The sequence below is a fragment of the Euprymna scolopes genome, chromosome 32 (assembly GCF_053919585.1).
Source record: "Euprymna scolopes isolate OS-2025 chromosome 32, ASM5391958v1, whole genome shotgun sequence".
Classification (NCBI taxonomy): Eukaryota; Metazoa; Mollusca; class Cephalopoda; order Sepiida; family Sepiolidae; genus Euprymna; species Euprymna scolopes.
This window is the reverse complement of record NC_136513.1, coordinates 18,661,676-18,681,110: the sequence shown is the minus strand read 5'-3', so window position 1 is coordinate 18,681,110 and position 19,435 is coordinate 18,661,676. Positions and strand designations below refer to the sequence as shown.

The window sequence follows — 19,435 nt, the reverse complement described above, 5'->3', positions numbered from 1 at the left end:
TTCTTGCCTTGAAGAAGCACCCTCCCAGGACTGACCTTCATCCCTACCTGAAAAGGAAGACCTACATCAGATCCACTGACAAAATCAATAAAAAAAGTAGCGGAATCATTCTACTACTTCAGAAAGAATTTCATTCCAGACACAATCCTCTACTTGTACAGGAGTCAAATACATCTTAAAAAGGAGTACTGTTGCCACATTTGGGGTGGAACTACTTGTCTTGACAGAGCTCCAAACCATATTTGAAACTTAGTCGGCGAGGATCTTTGTGCTTCTCTACTTCTTTTTTTATCACAGAAAAGACATTGTGAGTCTGTCCCTGCTCTATCATTACTGTTATGGTAGGTGCTCGGCTGAGCTCCAATCTATGGTTCCCCCACCCCTACATAGTAAAACATTCACAACAAATACACGCTTAGCTGCAACTACCATCAACAATTTTCCTCACTCTCTATCTGTGCCTAAAACTAAACAAAAATTCCATGAGCAGAGTTTCTTTCCTTGAACAGTCCGTCCGTGAAACGCAATACCACAAGTATGCTTCCCTGCTGACTATAACATGGTCGTCTTCACTGTGAATAAATTTTAGTTAAGCCGTCCTCATAGATAATCTGGCCTTACCTATGTTCTACTATAACTTTGTTGTCTCACAATCTACCTTACATTTAACCCGTATCCTAGAGAGGCTTTTGGGCCTTAATAGTGAAAAAAAAAGAAAGGAAACATATATATGTTATGTAGTAATATATAATAATAAGTAACAATATAGAGTAATAAGTAGGAATATAAAATCTTTATTGAGTAAGTGTGGTCTCCTACTTCGGTTGCATGGAAACATCAAATCCGTTGCCAAGGTAGCTGGAAAAATGGTAGGATCATTCTACCTCTCCAGAAGATAACTCACTGCTCTACTTGTATAAGAGCCAAGTACGTCCTAGGATGGAGTACTGCTGATAAGAAGTTAATAATCTAGTAGTTGATGCTCTTTTCTCTTTTCTGAAACCCCTTTTCCATGGGAGAGACGTTGCGAGCCTGTCTTTGCTCTATCGCTATTTTCATGGCAATTGTTCGACTGAGCTTCAATTTATGCCCCCTCCCTCGCCATCTTTCACAAAAAACACTCAACTAGCTACAACCACTATAAACAATTTCCCCTACTCCCTATTGGTGCATAAACCTAAACATGGATTCCATTAACAAAGCTTGTTTCCTAGAACTGCCCGCCTGTGGAACTCTGTTCGTTTTGTCCGCTTTCCAGCTGACTACAATATCATTGTCTTCAAGTCCAGCGTAAACAAGTTCTTATTGAACCATCCTAGTAAATAATCTAATTATACGAAATTTCCGCTACAAACGATGATTACACAACTGACCCAATGATTACAACACACAAATTAACTCTTATCCTCGAGTGACCTCTAGACCTTTATATGTGTAACCCCTTTGTAAAAAAAAAAAAAAAAAAAAAAAAACTATGGTAGAATATCAGTTGAGGATTCGTTCTCAACAAATAACCAGACGGGTTCTCGAACAGTTTAGTGAGTCTTTTACCTATCGGAATGAGGTATTCACCTTGGTGGTAAATAGGAGGTCCACCCTCCCAGGCCTTGTCTGCCAGCCTTTGGAAGGAGTAACTTCATTGTTTACTGTCTGAGGCGCTTTCAACAGAGAATGTTGGCGGGAATGTCCAGGCAATTTTTGCTAGGCCAGATTGCTCCCTCTTTAGGGGTACTGACCTGACTCTCGTCACCTTCCGACCTTGTGTCACATTTTCCTGCAGTGAGAAAGAAGTAAACGGCTACCCTCTTTTTATGTGGAAAAATATTGCAACGGAAACCGTGTGAGAATAATATCCAAGATGAGAACAGTAGTCTGAATAATCTAAAAAAAAAAAAAATACAAATAAATACTAGTTTAGTGCAACTTTGCTCAGTAGGGTCCATTTTTCTTTCTTTTTTTTCTTTTTCTTTTTTTCTAAGCACTATAAGATTATATATATCTTTGTGTTTACCTGACTCTTGCGGACATGCTGACCACTGGAAAAAAGAACCCATCTGTGTTGAAATCTTTGAAGACACCATGGACTTTGTTTCCATTGACAGTGAAGGAGATCTGCGGTACCGTCAGGTCCAAGGCACAGCCAATGGTATGACCTTTCTCGAACACCTGGCTCTCGTGGCGCACCTGTTTGCTGCGGCCACCTGTGTGACAAGAAATAAACAAGAAAAAATACAAATGAGTGATGATATTTATACAACGTTTCGTTTTATGTAGAATGTGGCGTCTGTCAGATGTACAGCTCATTTACTTACGAAATATATGAGTTATACAAACTTATTTGTGTGTATTATTAAAAAAAAAGAAAAGTGTCCATTCTAGTCGTATCAGTGCTCCTGTTGCTCAACTACAAGACTCCAATTATATGAAGAAAACATATAATGCTAAATAATATTTATGCGTATTTTATATATATATATATATATATATATATATATATATATATATATATATATATATATATATATATATGTATATATATATATATATATATATATATATATATATATATATATTTATGTCTCGGAAGTAGAGTGAAAAGCATATCTTATTTTTCTTTTATTAATATTATTGGAATATTTTCTTTTTTCCTTGTACACATGTTTGTGAATTATTCCATGGATTTCTGCCTTTGGATTATTATGGACCATCTTCTTCCAATTACGGGATTTCCTTGGATTTTACTTGTACAAATGGAAATTCTTTTAACTTTCTTGAAGTTTTACATTTGGATTTTACCGTCACTGGATTTTTTTATCTTCCACCAGACTACCCATTCATGTGTAATCACCTTTTTCTTCACCATATTCCCTCTGCTTCACTTTTTTTGTTTTCAAGTAAGATCTTTGACTTACTTGTTGTTTCATCAAATACTTCTGCATGCAAAATCCGATCCCGCATTTTGCTAATTCCTACCCTCTGATGAGAAGGAAAGTATTTCTTCGAAACTCCACGGATTAAGGACTATCCATTTATCTAGTGTTTCATTTTCAGATTAAATATGTTTTTAATTCATTTCAAAGTGTTTTTTAACATATTCTATTAAGTGTTTGCTCATATTATAAGCTCTATTTCCTATTTGGTTTTATCGAGCTTTTATATCTGGCTGAGATAATTTTATAAATATTAATTCTTTAATATTTATAATTTACTTTAATTTTACCATCTTGGCTCATTTTGGTAAATTTAATTGTAATCTTTATTTTATATATATATATATATATATATATATATATATATATATATATATATATATATATATATATATATATAAAGCAGGCCCTTTCAGTCAGTTTTGGACAGACTATGGATACCCATGAAAGAGGGTGCCTGCGTGTGTAATTTTTGTGGAAGAAGGTGCGCAATCTCCAACCACATATCTCCTGAGTCGACATTGTTAAATACCAGTGGCAAGTGCAGTGTATGTACACGACAACTGGAAACAAATGCCAAGATAAGTGGAGAGCACATACAGCGCTTAGAATTCCAAAATGGTGCCTCATCTAGTACTAACCAAGCTCAACGTTGCTTAACTTTGGTGATCTGACAAGAACCGGTGTGTCAACACAATTATGCTGTACCTATTTACAATGTCTCCCCACGGGACAAAGTTAGACACCAGGGTCGTTTTTTAACGTGGAGAAAAGGTACAAAAATAAAAATTGTCTCAGTCGTGAAGGATTTCTCCTCCACTGAAAGAGAACAAGAAATGGAAGTGCCGCATCTGAAGAACAGATACTATGCTGTATATATATATATATATATATATTGATATGCCATAATCATGTTGGCAAAGTGGTTCCCGCTGGATCACCAAATATAAGCAACGTTGAACCTGGTCAGTGCTAGATGGGTGACAATTTAGGACTTTCAGGTGTTGTATGTGCTCTCCGTTTATCTTGGCATTGTTTCCAGTCATCCTGGACTTCTCCTTGCCACTGAACTCAAACAGTGCCGATTCAGGAGAGGTGTGGTTGGGATTGTGCAACCCTTGCCTCACAATTACACGCGCAGCTGCCTCTACAGGAGGTAAATTTTGTCTTTCGAGACTGAATGGAAGCAGTGTATATATATATATATATATATATATAGTAAGTTATAGAATATATATGGCGATTAAGCTACACTGAATATTCGAATAAGCCTGAAGAGTCCTAGAGTGGATGAAACGCGGAATATTCAGTGTAGCTTAATCGCCATATATATTTTATAACTTACTAACTAGCTCTACCTACGTATTGAGCACTTTTGAAGTAAATACTTAAAGTTTACGCATAAATTTATACTTTCGTATATTAATTTTATGTGAGTAAATTAAGTAGTTATATATATATATATATATATATATATATATATATATATATATATATATATTAAGTAATGTGATCTATAATTTAAAAGTTTTAAAAATTTTTTAAATTTAAAAATCAAAATTTAATTAAATTAAAAATCAGTTTCATAAGAAGGAACAACAACAAAGTCAATTATCTGTACGATCGTTTCGGAAATCCGTGCTTTTTATTTGTGGTATACATGAAGTCACGTAGAACAATTATACATAGTTTTTTTGGTAAGCACGGTCTCCTCATCAGCAAATTTAGGAGGATTTCTATTGAATTGAAAAGACACCAAATTCAATAGAAATCCTCCTTAATTTGCTGATGAGGAGACCGTGCTTACCAAAAAAACTATGTATAATTGTTCTACGTGACTTCATGTATACCACAAATAAAAAGCACGGATTTCCGAAACGATCGTACAGATAATTGACTTTGTTGTTGTTCCTTCTTATGAAACTGATTTTTAATTTAATTAAATTTTGATTTTTAAATTTAAAAATTTTTTTAAACTTTTAAATTATAGATCACATTACTTAATATTGAATTAGCTCTAGGACATTTAACTATCGAGCTTATTATATATGTAAATTACAACGAGCATTTCCTGTATTTTAATTAAACTAGTAATTTCACTATTACATTAAAATACACTTAGCTCTTTAGACTATTATTCTAATCTCCTTTAAATTATATATATATATATATATATATATATATATATATATATATATATATATATACTGCTAGTATATTATAGATATACATATGTATGCATATATATATGTATATAAAATAAAATGGAGGTGAAAGGACCTGAATACTCAACGTTTCACCCGATTTATGCAGGCTTTTTCAAGAGGTATGGTCACTGACGAGAGAGTCGAAGGATTTGGGGCTATATATAATGAATGGGGGAGAGCAGCGTGTTTTCCTTATATAAATTAGATGTCTATATATATATATATATATATATATATATATATATATATATATATATATATATACATTTTATGAGAGAAAATTAATTAAAGTAAACTAGCGTAGTGGATTATGTCTAAAAGTTAAAATATCGTAGTGATTTAAAATATTGCGTCTGGAAATATAACCGTGATAGATTAAGTAAATAAAATGAAACGAGAGGGAGTCTTTAAAAATTTGAGAAAATGTAATTGGGATAAAATAGCGTAGTAACTTCAAAGATGGCATCATAAATCTGGCGAAACGTTGAGTATTCAGGTCCTTTCACCTCCATGTTATTTCATATCGTCTGATTTAATCTAGCTCAACAATCATATATGTATATATATGCATAAATATGTACATATACATATATATATGTACACACACACACACACACACACACACACACACACACACACACACACACATAAACTTCATGTAATGTTATAAAATGTTATAGGCAGATATATTTTATGCATCCATTTTTAGTATTTACTTAAACAGTACTCAATGAGTGCGTAGAGCTAGGTAGTAAGTCAGTAATATATATATAGCAATTAAGCTACAAGTAATCTTGTGTTTTATCCCCGTTCAGGCAAGATAAATATATATAAATACATGTAAATCTCGAAAAGTGCTCTTTTGATTTTTCAAAGGGCTTTGCATTTTTGCTGAAACAAGTTGACGATTTCACTTACTACAGTGCTCACCCCCTTTCATGAGGTTGGATAAGAAGGCTGATATATGCATTCATGCATTTCAAAAATGTATTCTGCTGAGCCGACAATTCATGCAGGTAACCATGGCAACGTCATCACTTGCAATTTGGCACAGAAATTCTATTAAACACCCTCAAAAAGCGTCACATCGTCCTATGCGTGACGTCGTATCAAAAATCATAATTACCTGTCCATAAGTTCACACCATCGAATCCATATGAATAAAGGTCATCTCCGACTCCATTGGCACCCCAGTGTTCTCCGCCTCCAGGGTAAGGAATGAAACCTTCCATATTTCCCCAACCGATTCTCAGCACGGGAGTCTGATGTGTACACTGTTCGATAAAAGCTATCACGACTTCAAAATACCATTTTCTGTACATGGCGGATCCATCGAGCAAGCCAACATAAATGTTGGGTTTCATGCTGAAAGAAAGAAAAGGAAAAAGAAAAATTAGAAGTTGTTTTTCAATTAGTGTTATATATATCCGTTGCGGCCGATTGTCAAATGTGTTTTAAAGTCTATGTAATTTCTAAAAATCAATCTTTGTCATTGTCTCGATGTATACACTTACTGACGAGCTGGTTATAAAAATATTTTGTTTATTCAAAATAACCTTTTCGGTTTCTGAATGACAGTTTTGACATTAATGATGGCGTGCGGGTGGGGTTAATGTTTTGTTGGCCCAGATGACGCCAACATTCCAACATGCATTGTCTTGAAAATGTAGATCAATCTCGCTGACCCAATCTTCGGGGATTCTATGTTCAACATTTTGATTTTCTTTGACGTCATACCCAGGAGTCTGCATCCAGGCTTCTGTCCGGCTTTTCTTTGACGTCACTCCTTGGGAATCTGAATTATCCAACATTGGTTTGGTGTCCCACATGAAAATAGATCAAATGGTGTGTGCCTATGACGTAAACATTAGTGTGTGCCTATGACATAAACATTATTTTTCTCAGAACAAACTGCTTTATTTACAAAATACATTTAATCTTATAAAATAGTACCTTCCTCCCTGTGCTTGTGCATTTCCTCTTTTTTTTTGTTCTAGACATGCGGTGTGTCTGTTTTTTTTATGTGTTTTTAGGTTTCTGTTTACTTTATGCAAGAGAAAAGATGCATATTTATATGTGTAGTGGATTATTTGTAGACATGCATTTTTACATGCCAACTTGTAAATAAAAAAAAACAACAGTTTTCACACGTCAGCCTTGCGTCGTGTGAGAAGATAGATCAGCCATAACGACTACAACTATTTATTCGACTTTGATAGTATTTAAAAATTAAAAAACTATTTGAAGACATTCTTCTTTCATGATTAAAAATTATAAGTCTCTTTACTCCTCTATTATTATTATTACAATGATTATTACTCACTAGGAGTTTAGGAGTTTTCACACAGACCATCTGTAACAATATTTTGGATTTATAATGGGGTAGTTATTTATTTGGTATCCATCACACCAAAATGTGGCACAAGGCCGGAAGGTGGAAATAGGCAAGCTCCCTTAAAGGAGGGGCACTCTTGCCTCATCAAAAATTGCCTGGGCACCCCTGTCGGCATTCCCCGATAGGGGCGCCTCAGGTGACAAGCAATTAACTTGCCCTACCGGAAAGCCTGGTGGCAAGGCCTGGGAGGGTGGACCTTCTAGGTAGTACCCAGGGCAGCGTACCTCAGTCTAACAGGTGCTGGGCCGGTTCCCGGCCCCTCACCTGTTGGGCTGAGTGTCAAGAACAGATCCTTGACGAGTACTACTACCCTGTCTCCCTGCAGTCGAAGCCGCTAGGAGACACATCCAACATAAAAGATTTATAATGGGGTATGATCCCACACAGTGGGACGATTCTATTTATAAACGATGCTGCTAGGAACTGACGAATCAAATTAATTCACGTTCTGCTACCAACCAATCAGAAACCAGAATTGCTCCATAAATATTAAACCTTTTCCGTAGCAATTTCACATGTTTTTTCCGTCTCGACACGGTAAGAATATTTTGCTCTGTGGAACTGTCTACTGCAAACAAGTCACCTCTCAAAACTTGTTTAGAACAACGAACCATCTGAAACTGTTCTGAAACTAAACATGGCTTACACTTGTAGACCATCATAAAATAATTCTCTATGAGAACAATCTGTGATGTTTCCTGGAGTCTAAATGACAAGTCTCCCCAGATTTTCAGTATTTACCACTTCTTTCGATAGCACTTTCAAATTAGTTTGTGCTATCGCAATAGCCGTTTACCATTGATTTCTCATTGGTAGCGACCATTGGTTTTCACTGGAATTTGGGCAGCAATAAGCCTCCCCAAGGTCCCAGTCTTCTTCATACTCATCCAGTAGAGGTCTGGTTAGTGCTTTCTCTCCTAGGTTTTTTTTTTCTATTCTCCATGGCCCTCCTCAATTACTTGGTACGGTGCCAATTTATGGTGACACTTTTTTTGGAAAAGGGGGGGGGTAACTTTCAATTATACAGTTTCAATGATTCTATGTGGTGTTTACTTTGTGTTTATTATTGTTATCTTTATCAGTATCATTATTATTATTCACTCACTAGGAGTTTTCACATGGGCCAACATCAAATAATTCTTTTTGAGAACAACTTGTGATGTTCCCTGGATTCTGAGTGACAACAAGTCTCCTGAAGTTTCCAGTACTTGCAACCTTTTTCGATAACGTTTGCGAATTAATTTGCGTTATCGCTACAAGTGTTTACCATTGATTTTTTGTTGGTAGCGGCCATTGGTCTTTATTGGAACTCGAGTGGCAATAAGCCTCCTCAAGGTCCCAGTCCTGTTCGCACTTATCCAGTGGAAGCCTGGTTAGTGCTTTCTTTCCTCGGTCTTTCCATACTCCTTGGCTCTCCGCCTATACTAATATTATCAGTTTAATAATTAATTATTTAATATTATATATGCATATAAATATATGTGTGTATGAATATTTTTACGATAATCTGAAAATATAAAAAACAACAACAACAAAAAATATATCGCTAAATATTTAGAGACTTAAAATAATCGGAATCGTTATTGTGTCGGAATCGGCAAATTAAACAGAATCTGTAATTGTATCAGAATTGGAAAAAAATATTGGAATCATTTCAACAATACTCTAAACTATTTGCATTAGGGATATTGTAGTTAAGTAGTGCGTAGGATGAGTTAGTTACGTAGTTTGAATAATCCGAATGATCCAAGTTAGGAAAAGTTTCGAAAATACCATTTCCTTACCTGGTCACGTGGTCTACGAGCTTTGTTTGTAAGAGCAGGTCTCTTCCCGGAAGCAAGTTATCACAGATCAAATTTTGATTTGTCCGCACAGCAATACCATTACCGACACACAGAGATTTTAATACGTCGAGGACCTGCACAAGAAAATTAGAAAGAAAACAAGAATTGTAGTCAATAAAAAAGTATTAAGAAATTAAAATTTCTCTATTTTTACCATAACAAGATAAATACCCTCCCCAGGACGAATAAAATAATTCCCCCCCGGAACAGAACGTTTTTGGCACCACTGTTATATCCTTTTAAGAAAATTAAAATCAAGATAAAATGATGCTAAACCTTATGTCTGAAATCCTTATTCGAATTTTGATAAAGGTTCATGACATGATTTTAATCCTAGAAAATATGTAACGCTTAAGAGTAAGATATTTTTAGATCGTAAGAGTGTGTGAGATGCAGCCATTGAACTTTTGAACGCCATGTGAAACACTGGGCGTTGATTAAGGCGCAAGACGCTGAAATCATAAAACGGGGCCTGTGGCACAGTGGATCAAGATGTAGAATCTCTACGGTTTCAGGTGAGAATTTTCTGAAGATAGCGGTTTCAATCCTACCCAAAGCCGGCCAGAGGCTTACTTGCCCAAAACGTGGTGAGACAACAACAACTATAGATGGCAGTAATTACTGAGAATGCAGTTAGGCGATTCGGAGTTCCTATCCTGTTGCGGTTACCACCTGATGAAGGCCAGAGGAATAGTTGGCCGAAACGTCGTGAAACAACAATTAATAAAGATGAGGATAATAGTCCAGTTTTCAGTCTATTGAACGGATCAGTTAAATACAATGCAAGTATTATTGCTTTTTGTTTCAGCTGAAATGATAGCGGGCGGTACGTGGCGATTTTCAATCATCTCATACTGTCAATCACTATTTACTTGTTCCCCACGAGGGCAGAGTTATTTGTAATGCTCAGTAATACATAGTGCGGTATTTAACCCCAAATCCAACTATGCTGATTCCTTCCAAAAAGAAGAAGTTTACAGAGAATATAAACTTCACAAAGCGGCTCCAAGCCGCATGTATATCCCGGTCATAGGAAGATGATGTACCGCATCTATCAGTCCCAAATGGTCACCCATCTGGTAATAGCCAGGCTCCATTTCGCTTAATACGAACTGGTGTGTTAATTTTTGATATAGGGGAGCATTTTACATTTTTACTCTTAAAAAAAACCCAAAATGTCATCGAGTTTTTAGGTCTTCAGAAATCAAGGCTGCATCATCTGGGAAACGATTTCCTTTCAAAAACAACTTCATGGCTGAGAAGAGGTGAAAGTCACAGGGTGCAAGGTCAGGAGAGTAGGGAGAATGGGTTAGGATTTGATAACCACATTCTGCTTCTGATTTGATAACCACATTCTGATCTGGCGACATGCGAGTTGTGGACCGGAGTGTTGTCCTGCAGGAGGAGGGTACCTTTGCTGATCTTGCCCCGCCTCTTGATTTTGATAGCTTCCCTTAATTTCCTTAAAAGTGAAGCATAATAGGCTCCTGTAATTGTGGTACCCTTTGCCAGGAAATCTGTCATCACTACTCCGTCCTGATCCCAGAAGACTGTGAGCATGACCTTGCCAGCAGAGGGCTGCACCTTTGCCTTCTTTGGAGGTGGTGAGTCCAAGTGCTTCCACTGCATTGACTGGGTTTGGTCTCTGGATCATAGTGATCAACCCAGCTTTCATCCTGTGTAATCAGTCTTTTGAAAAACTTTGACTCATCTTCTTGGCACATCTCCACATTCATCCTCGAGCACTCAACGTGCTCTCGCTTCTGGAATGGTGTGAGCAACCTGGGAATCCATCTGGCAGACACCTTATGCATATGCAAATGGTCATGAATGATAGTTTCCACAGACCCTGTACTAATCTTGACATTTGGCGAATAGTAATGCGCCGATCTTCCAAAATGGCAGCCTCAACTTGACGGACAGATGCCTCATCAATGGCAGAAAGAGGGCAACCAGGTCTGGGAGCTGTTTCCACAGACCTCCGGCCATGTTTGAATTCACGACACCAGCGTTTTACAAGGTCATATGATGGGGCATTATCAACATAAGTTTCTTTCATTTCATCAAAGTCTCCTGTGGTGTGCATCCTTTCAAGTACAAAAACCGGATCACTGCTCGACATTCAAGAGGCTCCATTTCACACCTGACTCAGTTCAAACACCTTTAAAACAGAAACCATAATTAGTTCAGAGCTGTAATTTGCCACATAACCCGTAGAGATATAAATCATTGCACATGCAAAATTTCAGCTAGATCAGACAACTGGAAGTGGGTCAGGGGCATTACTTATTACTGTTCTTTGTCTTACATAGAATAATTCTTTGTCTTACATAGAATAATAAAAATCTTTTGATTTGAAATTCAAACATTTCACGTCATAAGTTTTTGAATTCATTGAACAACTAAAATTTTATATATATATATATATATATATATATATATATATATATGACCACAGAAATTAGCATTTCCATGGTAACTGTACGTTTCACGCTCATGCGGTCTTTAGAGACATACCTTAGGATCACGTCCATGTTTGTCTATGAGAGAAATGATGGTGACAATGTGTTTTTCCTTGATCATGTTTAGTGCCTCAGGACTGTCAATTAAGACACAATGAAGGACATCCAGAACCCCTGCAAGACAAAAGAATATGCTTAGAATCCATTTAACAATTCTTTATATTTCACAAAGTGTACATCATATATATATATATATATATATATATATATATATATATATATATATATATATATATATATGTTATATAAACATGTTTATATCCCACTGCTACAAACAGCAATTTGTTTCAATCAAACAACAGATATCATCAGGCAGCGACTTGACTATTCAAATGTTCAATGAATAACCTATTCAATGAATAACTTATTCATTGAACATTTGAATAGTCAAGTCGCTGCCTGATGATATCTGTTGTTTGATTGAAACAAATTGCTGTTTGTAGCAGCGGGATGTAAACATGTTTATATAACGATAAACAAGTATTATTAGCTCTTTTTATTGAGCACTATCTAACAACCTCGTTGAATTCACTAGTCTATTACTTTTGAATAAAAAAAACCCCGAGTATATATATATATATTTATATATATATATATATATATATATATATATATATATATATATATATATATATATATATATATATATATATAAAGTCCCTTCACCGGACTATCCATTCATGTGAAATCTTTTTATCATTTTTCTTTTACCTCCTATTCCCCTTACCTCACCCTTTTTTTAACCAAGTAAGATCTGTGACTTACTTGTAGTTTCATTAAATACTTTTATATGCAAAATCCGATCCCGCATTTTGCTAATTCCTGCCCTCTGATGAGAAGGAGAGTATTTCTTCGAAACTCCGCAGATTAAGGACTATCCACTTATCTTGTGCTTCCTTTTTTAAAATTAAATATGTTTTTAACTCTTTTTCAAGATGTCTTTTAACATGTTTTATTAATCATTTGTTCATATATATATATATATATATATATATATATATATATATATATATATATATATATATATCTGTAGAAATATATTTTCTTATAATATATATCAATCTTTATTCAAGAAGCTCAATGTAATTACAGAGCAATATAGAAAATAAATGACAGAAAGTTATATTCCAAAATTCATGATGTTGACCATCTTATAAACAAATACTGTCAAGAATTGTATAAGTAAATTGAATTAAAGGAATAAATTATAAGATGGTAAATATCATGAATTTTGGAGTATAACTTTTTGTCATTTATTCTCTCTCTTTCTTTCTCTCTCTCTCTCTCTCTCTCTCTCTATATATATATATATATAAATAAATATATATATACGTATATATATATATATATTTATTTATATATATATAGTTTTTATTATTCTTTATTTAAATACTGTCATATCATGCTACGATGTGCAGATCGTTTCCGTCATAATTGATATTCATCAGGCCAGAAAATTTAAAAATTAAAAAGGTAAAGACCATTTTCAATTTTAGAGGAAAGAAAATATACTTTGCCATGATTGGCGTGAAGCAACGTTCATGACTATTTACATAAAGAAAAATAAAAACTATAATTCGCTCTCTTTGATTGAGCACTATCAGCGACCTTTGTTGAAATTCAATTATTCTTAACGTTTGGATATCTTTCAACCTGGAATATATATATATATATATATATATATATATATATATATATATATATATATATATATATATATATATATATATATGAAAAATATGCTTTGTCTATGATATTTCACTATTTATACCAATCCTTTTTATTTATGAAGCTCGATATATGTTAAATTAAACTACAGAGCATAAATTAAACCTGGATCTAATATAATAACACATGATGCAGATATTCTTCAAACTTTTTCGGATTTATGTGATCATGCCCCGTTCTTTTTATTTTCTTTTTAAAGTTAAAATGTTCGTATTTTTCTGATGAATCTGTGCAGAAAATATTCAAAATTTACATAATAATTTTATGATTTTTTCTGCACTACGAAACAGTTGCTGTTGAGAAATGTGGACGTTTTAACATGTGGAAAGGAGGACATTTCTAAATTTGTCGTGCCTTAACTTGTCGTACCTTAATTTTTCGTGCCTTAATTTGTCATCCCTTAATTTATTGTGCCTTAATTTGTCATGCCTAAATTTGTTGCGCTTTAATTTGTCGTGCCTTAATTTGTCGCGCCTAAATTTGTTGCGCCTAAATTTGTTGTGCCTTAATTTGTCGCGCCTCAATTTGTTGCGCCTAAATTTGTTGTGTCTTAATTTGTCACGCCTAAATTTGTTGTGCCTTAATTTGTTGTGCTTTAATTTTTCGTGCCCAAAATTGTTCATGCCTAAATTTCTAGTGCCTAAATTTGTCGTGCCTTAATTTGTCATGTCTTGACTTGTCATGCCTTATTTTGTTGTGCCTAAATTTGTTGTACCTAAATATCACATGAATCGAGAATCAGCAGGATTAGTCGTTTTGATTTGTCGTATATTTGTCGTGCCTTAACTTGTATTACATAGAATATAGACCACCTTAATTTTGTTATACTTCCAGGGCAAGTCCTTATTTACTTTCATATTCGTATAATGTGGCGAAAATATAAATCCCCAAAACAGAAACTTTCTGGCTTGAGACAAATATAACAAAGAATACCTTAGTCTAAGAGGATCTCTCCTTCAGTGATCGAGGACAGGAAAGGCGAAGTGCAGTATCAGAAGGGATACTACACTTTCAATTATTTGCAGAATATATTTAAAAAATTTACACTTAAAACAAATTAGGCACAAGACCATCAAAAGTGTGGAGGAAATATAGATGTTAGTGGTTATCCTTGGTCTATATTGATAAAAAATGTCTATCCTATTCTTGACTGAAATCATTTCAGTCACCATAATACCACATTTACGTTAGGTGTCATCCTACTTAAGATAACCCAAAATTTGTGGGACATTTTATTTTTTCATAAATATATTTATATACAGGTACTACACTTTGATATATTTATTTGCAGAAAATATTTCTTAAAAATTACATTTTAAACCAAATAGGCAAACGCCCATTCAAATATGGGGTTTTCTTTTTAGGAAAATCTCTTAATTCAGCGAGTGTGTGAGACGTAGCTGTTGAACTTTTAAACGTGACGTGAGACACTGGGCCGTTGAATGAGGTGGAAGATGAGGTGAAATCATTAAACGACCAGTTTAGTTTAGTTTTAGTTTAGAGTCTATTGAACAGTTAAGTTAAAATGTAAGTCAGATAATAGGGCCTCAGATCAATGAGCGGGGGGGGCGTCCGATACGCGAAAAAACCGTTTAGAGGTAGGCCCCGAAACGATGTGCATTCTCTCCTGATGACCCGACATTTTCTGTAGATCGAAATAGATTACCACACACACACACACACACACACACACACACACACACACACACACACACACACACACACACACACACACACACAACCCCCCCCCCCAAAAAAAAAATGATAAACTTTATTATATACAAGTCTACAGGGAGAGTTAGGTTCCAAAATGGTGCATATTCTCTCTTGATTACCAGGCATTATCTGGAGACCGGAATGAAGTACCCAACAAGTTAAAACATCTGATAAACTTGATTATATACATGTCTGCAAGTTAAGCTGTTTCTTCCAAACGACAATATCTTCTATTAATCGCTCGCTTCATTGCGGGTTCCTACTGCTGTTTTGGTTCTTTACTTGTAATAATTCTACTGTTCATTCAATTTACAACACTTTTTAAGACTAATGTACTTTTGCAATGCTCAATTCAGGGGGCAGGGATAGTGTAATATCTGTTCTGTTGTTATTTAGACCATCCCCCCAGCCATTACCTATTTATTTTCATTATATTTTTCGAAGGGGTGGTATCCCCTTATTTATTTATTTTTTTTTGGTGGTGGTGGCGGTGGTGGTGGTGGTGGTGGTGTAGTACCTATTCTGTGCCCATGATTTCATCCTCCCTCCGCCTTTATTTTATTTATTTTTTTTTTTGTGATGATGAGGTTGGGGTTAGTGAATGTAGTATCTATCCTGTGCTCTTGATACCATCATCCCAGGCTTTACCTCCTCATATATATATTTAGTTTTGGTGGGGGTGCTAATATACTATCTATTCTGCACCCATGATATCATCCTCCCAAGCATTACCTCCTTTATTTTGTGAGGATGAGGTGAAGTGGGGGGGGGGTAATGTAGAATCTGTTCTATTTTTTTTTTCAGATCGTCCTCCCAAGGATTATCTTCTTGTGTGGCGGTGGAGGGGGGGGAATGGAAGTAGCATACGTCAACAAGAGATAGCCACAATTCCATTGTGTTTACTAGCATAAGATTTCATAGCAGTAATAATAAACTTACCAGTTGATGACTGTTGACTCTCTAGTCTGCTTACTAACCAATCTAACCTGTAAGACTGGGCAAACTGGGCACAATTTGCTCGGTTTCCACGAATCATAGCAGCTGAAAATTTAAAAATAAATATTTAAAAAAATATATGGATCAAACTCAGAAAAAAATAAAATATATGGATCAAACTCAGCATTATTTTTAGACAGAATTTCGAAAAATTACCCCCCCCCCCAAAAAAAAAGACAATGAATACTAAAAGAAAGATCGTCTACAGTTTCTGAGCAGGTTACGAAAACAACCGGAAACTACCGAACAAATACTTTGTAGATATTTTTTTTTTTGAAAACGCTAACCAATTTATAAGGTGCTGAACGAAAACTTAATTTATTTATTTACATTTTCGCTGAAAATACATCCGAAAATCATATGATGGAACTTGATACAGAGGTGTGATACAAAAATAGAGTTCTGCAGACCGGCCACCTGTTTTTCTACATGTTGTGTAATTGGTTATGGGAAGAGCCAGTGACCGCATCTTCCAACCAGCAGTACTTATCATTTCCTACACTAATGATTGCGTCAGCATAAAACACCATTGTTTGCAGATATAAAATTATTAATATTGTTTTTAAAGATTTTTATATATATATATATATATATATATATATATATATATATATATACGCACACACACACACACACACACACACATATATATATTTCTTCAGGTTTTTACTAATTACCATTTTTGTTATATATATATATATACGTATGTATATATATATGTATATATACGTATGTATATATATATGTATATATACGTATGTATATATATATGTATATATACGTATGTATATATATATGTATATATATGCATATATATGCATATATATATATATGCATATATATATGTATGTATATATATATATGCATATATATATATACATATATATGCACACATATATATGTATGTATATATATATATGCATATATATGTATATATATATATATGCACACACATACACACATTGTTTTAATGCTATCGATTTCTCCTGATGAGATGATGGCCAAAAGGGCTCTTGAGAGATTTTCGCTTATTTTCAAATGTATTTATAAATTCTGTACCTCCAAACATTTATATATAAAAACGGGCCCCAACTCTAATTAGTGTTTTTTCGAATGAAATGAAGCTTTGGTCATAACATTACATCAAAACACTAGGGTCTTTGGCCTTTTTTTCTCCGTTCTACAGCATATGTTCTGGATGGCCTCTATTTAGCTTTTGTTTTTTTTGGGGTCACCCAGCTAAAATTAACAGAAGGCAGACCGAAAATCATGCAAAATATAAGATATGCTTTTCTCACTGCTGCCGAGACATAAATATGAGACATAAAGTGAGAAAGGCATATCTTATTTTTCTTTTATTAATATTATTGGAATTTTTCCTCTTTTCCCTTGTCCATATTTGTGAATTATTCCATGGATTTCGGCCTTTGGATTATTTTTGATCATCTTCCAATTACGGTATTTCCTTGGATTTGTGCAAATGGAAATTCAATTAACTTTCTTGAAGTTATATTTTTGGATTTTACCGTCATTGGATTATTTATCTTTCATCATACTATCCATTCACGTGTAATCACCTTTTTCTTCACCATATTCCCTCTGCTTCACTTTTTTGTTATCAAGTAAGATCTTTGACTTACTTGTTGTTTCATCAAATACTTTTGTATGCAAAATCCGATCCCGCATTTTGCCAATTCCTACCCTCTGATGAGAAGGAAAGTATTTCTTCGAAACTCCACAGATTAAGGACTATCCACTTATCAAGTGTTTCCTTTTCAGATTAAATATGTTTTTAACTCTTTTTCAAAGTGTTTTTTAACATGTTTTATTAACTGTTTGCTCGTATTATAAGCTCTATCTCATATTTGGTTTTATCGAGCTTTTACACCTGGCTGAGATAACTTTATAAATATTAATTCTTTAATATTTACAATATACTTTAGTTTTACCATCTTGGATCATTTTGGTAAATTTAATTGTAATTTTTATATATATATATATATATATATATATATATATATATATATATATATATATGTGTGTGTGTGTGTGTGTGTGTGTGTGTGTGTGTGTGTGTGTGTGTGTGTGTGTGTGTCTTTATTATTTGGGAATATTAGCAGCAGCAGCAGCAGTTGTAGTAGTAGTAGTAATAGTTATTAACAAGATGTTCTACAACTAGCCAATATGGAAACAGAAAAAATAATGAAATGTTCTTACCAAGGAGCAAATAAAGATAGCTTGAAATGTCGTCCCATTTTTCTGCTGCTTCCTCTCCAGCATAATGAGCAAAATGCCGTCGGCTTTTGTATTGAATAAACTTATCGATTGTTTCCAGAACTAGAGCGATCATACCCTGCAAAAAAAGAAAAAAAAATGTTGTCATATGTGACTGCATTATAAGCATTAAATATTATCGGAATATTTTTTACAATGGTGTGCTCTTGTGCTACCAGATCAGGCTGTCTGAAGATACTGATCTCAACAATCAACCCAGAGGATTTCGGGAACGTCAACGGGGCTGCCTAGGCAATTTTTAAAAGGCCTGAGCATTCCTCTTTTTAAGGCGCTGTCTTGACTCTTCCCCCACCTTCTGACCTTATGTCACATATTTCTGCAGAGGGAAAGAACTAAATACCTGGCCCTCCATTATCTTTGCGCTGATAACACTGTTGGATAAATATTAATTTAAATTGTAGAGTAGAGATTTTTTTTTTCTAACTAAAACTTCGGTTACCTTTTTTTCATCTCATGCAGGGTCAGTCAGATGAATACAGACGCAGTGACAATGTTACAAAATGGCGGTCTATGACAAGCTTCTCATCACTTTAAACTCTTTTTGTAGTTTTATTTCTTCACATGGAAATCGCTCCAGACAAGGCATTAAGCCTCTTGATGTGAGGACCGAAAAAAAAGAACTACTTTAAAGTAAAAATACAAGACAGTGTAAGACGGATAGAATCCGATCCAGAAAACAGCAATTATTTTCCTTTTGTCAGAAACATCACCCTTGACTGCGAGGACTAAAGGATAAAATAAGGAAAGTGAAGGTCTTCTGACCTAAACAAACGCTGGTCACATAGAAAATAACACAAAGATG

The 19,435-nt window shown here is 34.5% G+C and overlaps 1 protein-coding gene across 17 annotated transcripts in view; it reads right to left on the bottom strand.

The window, feature by feature from the left end:
- LOC145256229 (ryanodine receptor-like) overlaps nucleotides 1-19,435 on the bottom strand; it is a 936,895-nt gene that overhangs the window by 576,086 nt on the left and 341,374 nt on the right. For all 17 annotated transcript variants that reach the window (XM_080114858.1, XM_080114861.1, XM_080114859.1 and 14 more), the window contains 6 exons: nucleotides 18,556-18,691; nucleotides 16,282-16,383; nucleotides 11,894-12,012; nucleotides 9,317-9,450; nucleotides 6,264-6,502; nucleotides 2,012-2,201 (listed from right to left, as the gene is read on the bottom strand). In XM_080114858.1, coding sequence (XP_079970984.1) covers nucleotides 2,012-2,201; nucleotides 6,264-6,502; nucleotides 9,317-9,450; nucleotides 11,894-12,012; nucleotides 16,282-16,383; nucleotides 18,556-18,691 — 920 coding nt within the window. The remainder of the gene's footprint in view (nucleotides 1-2,011; nucleotides 2,202-6,263; nucleotides 6,503-9,316; nucleotides 9,451-11,893; nucleotides 12,013-16,281; nucleotides 16,384-18,555; nucleotides 18,692-19,435) is intronic.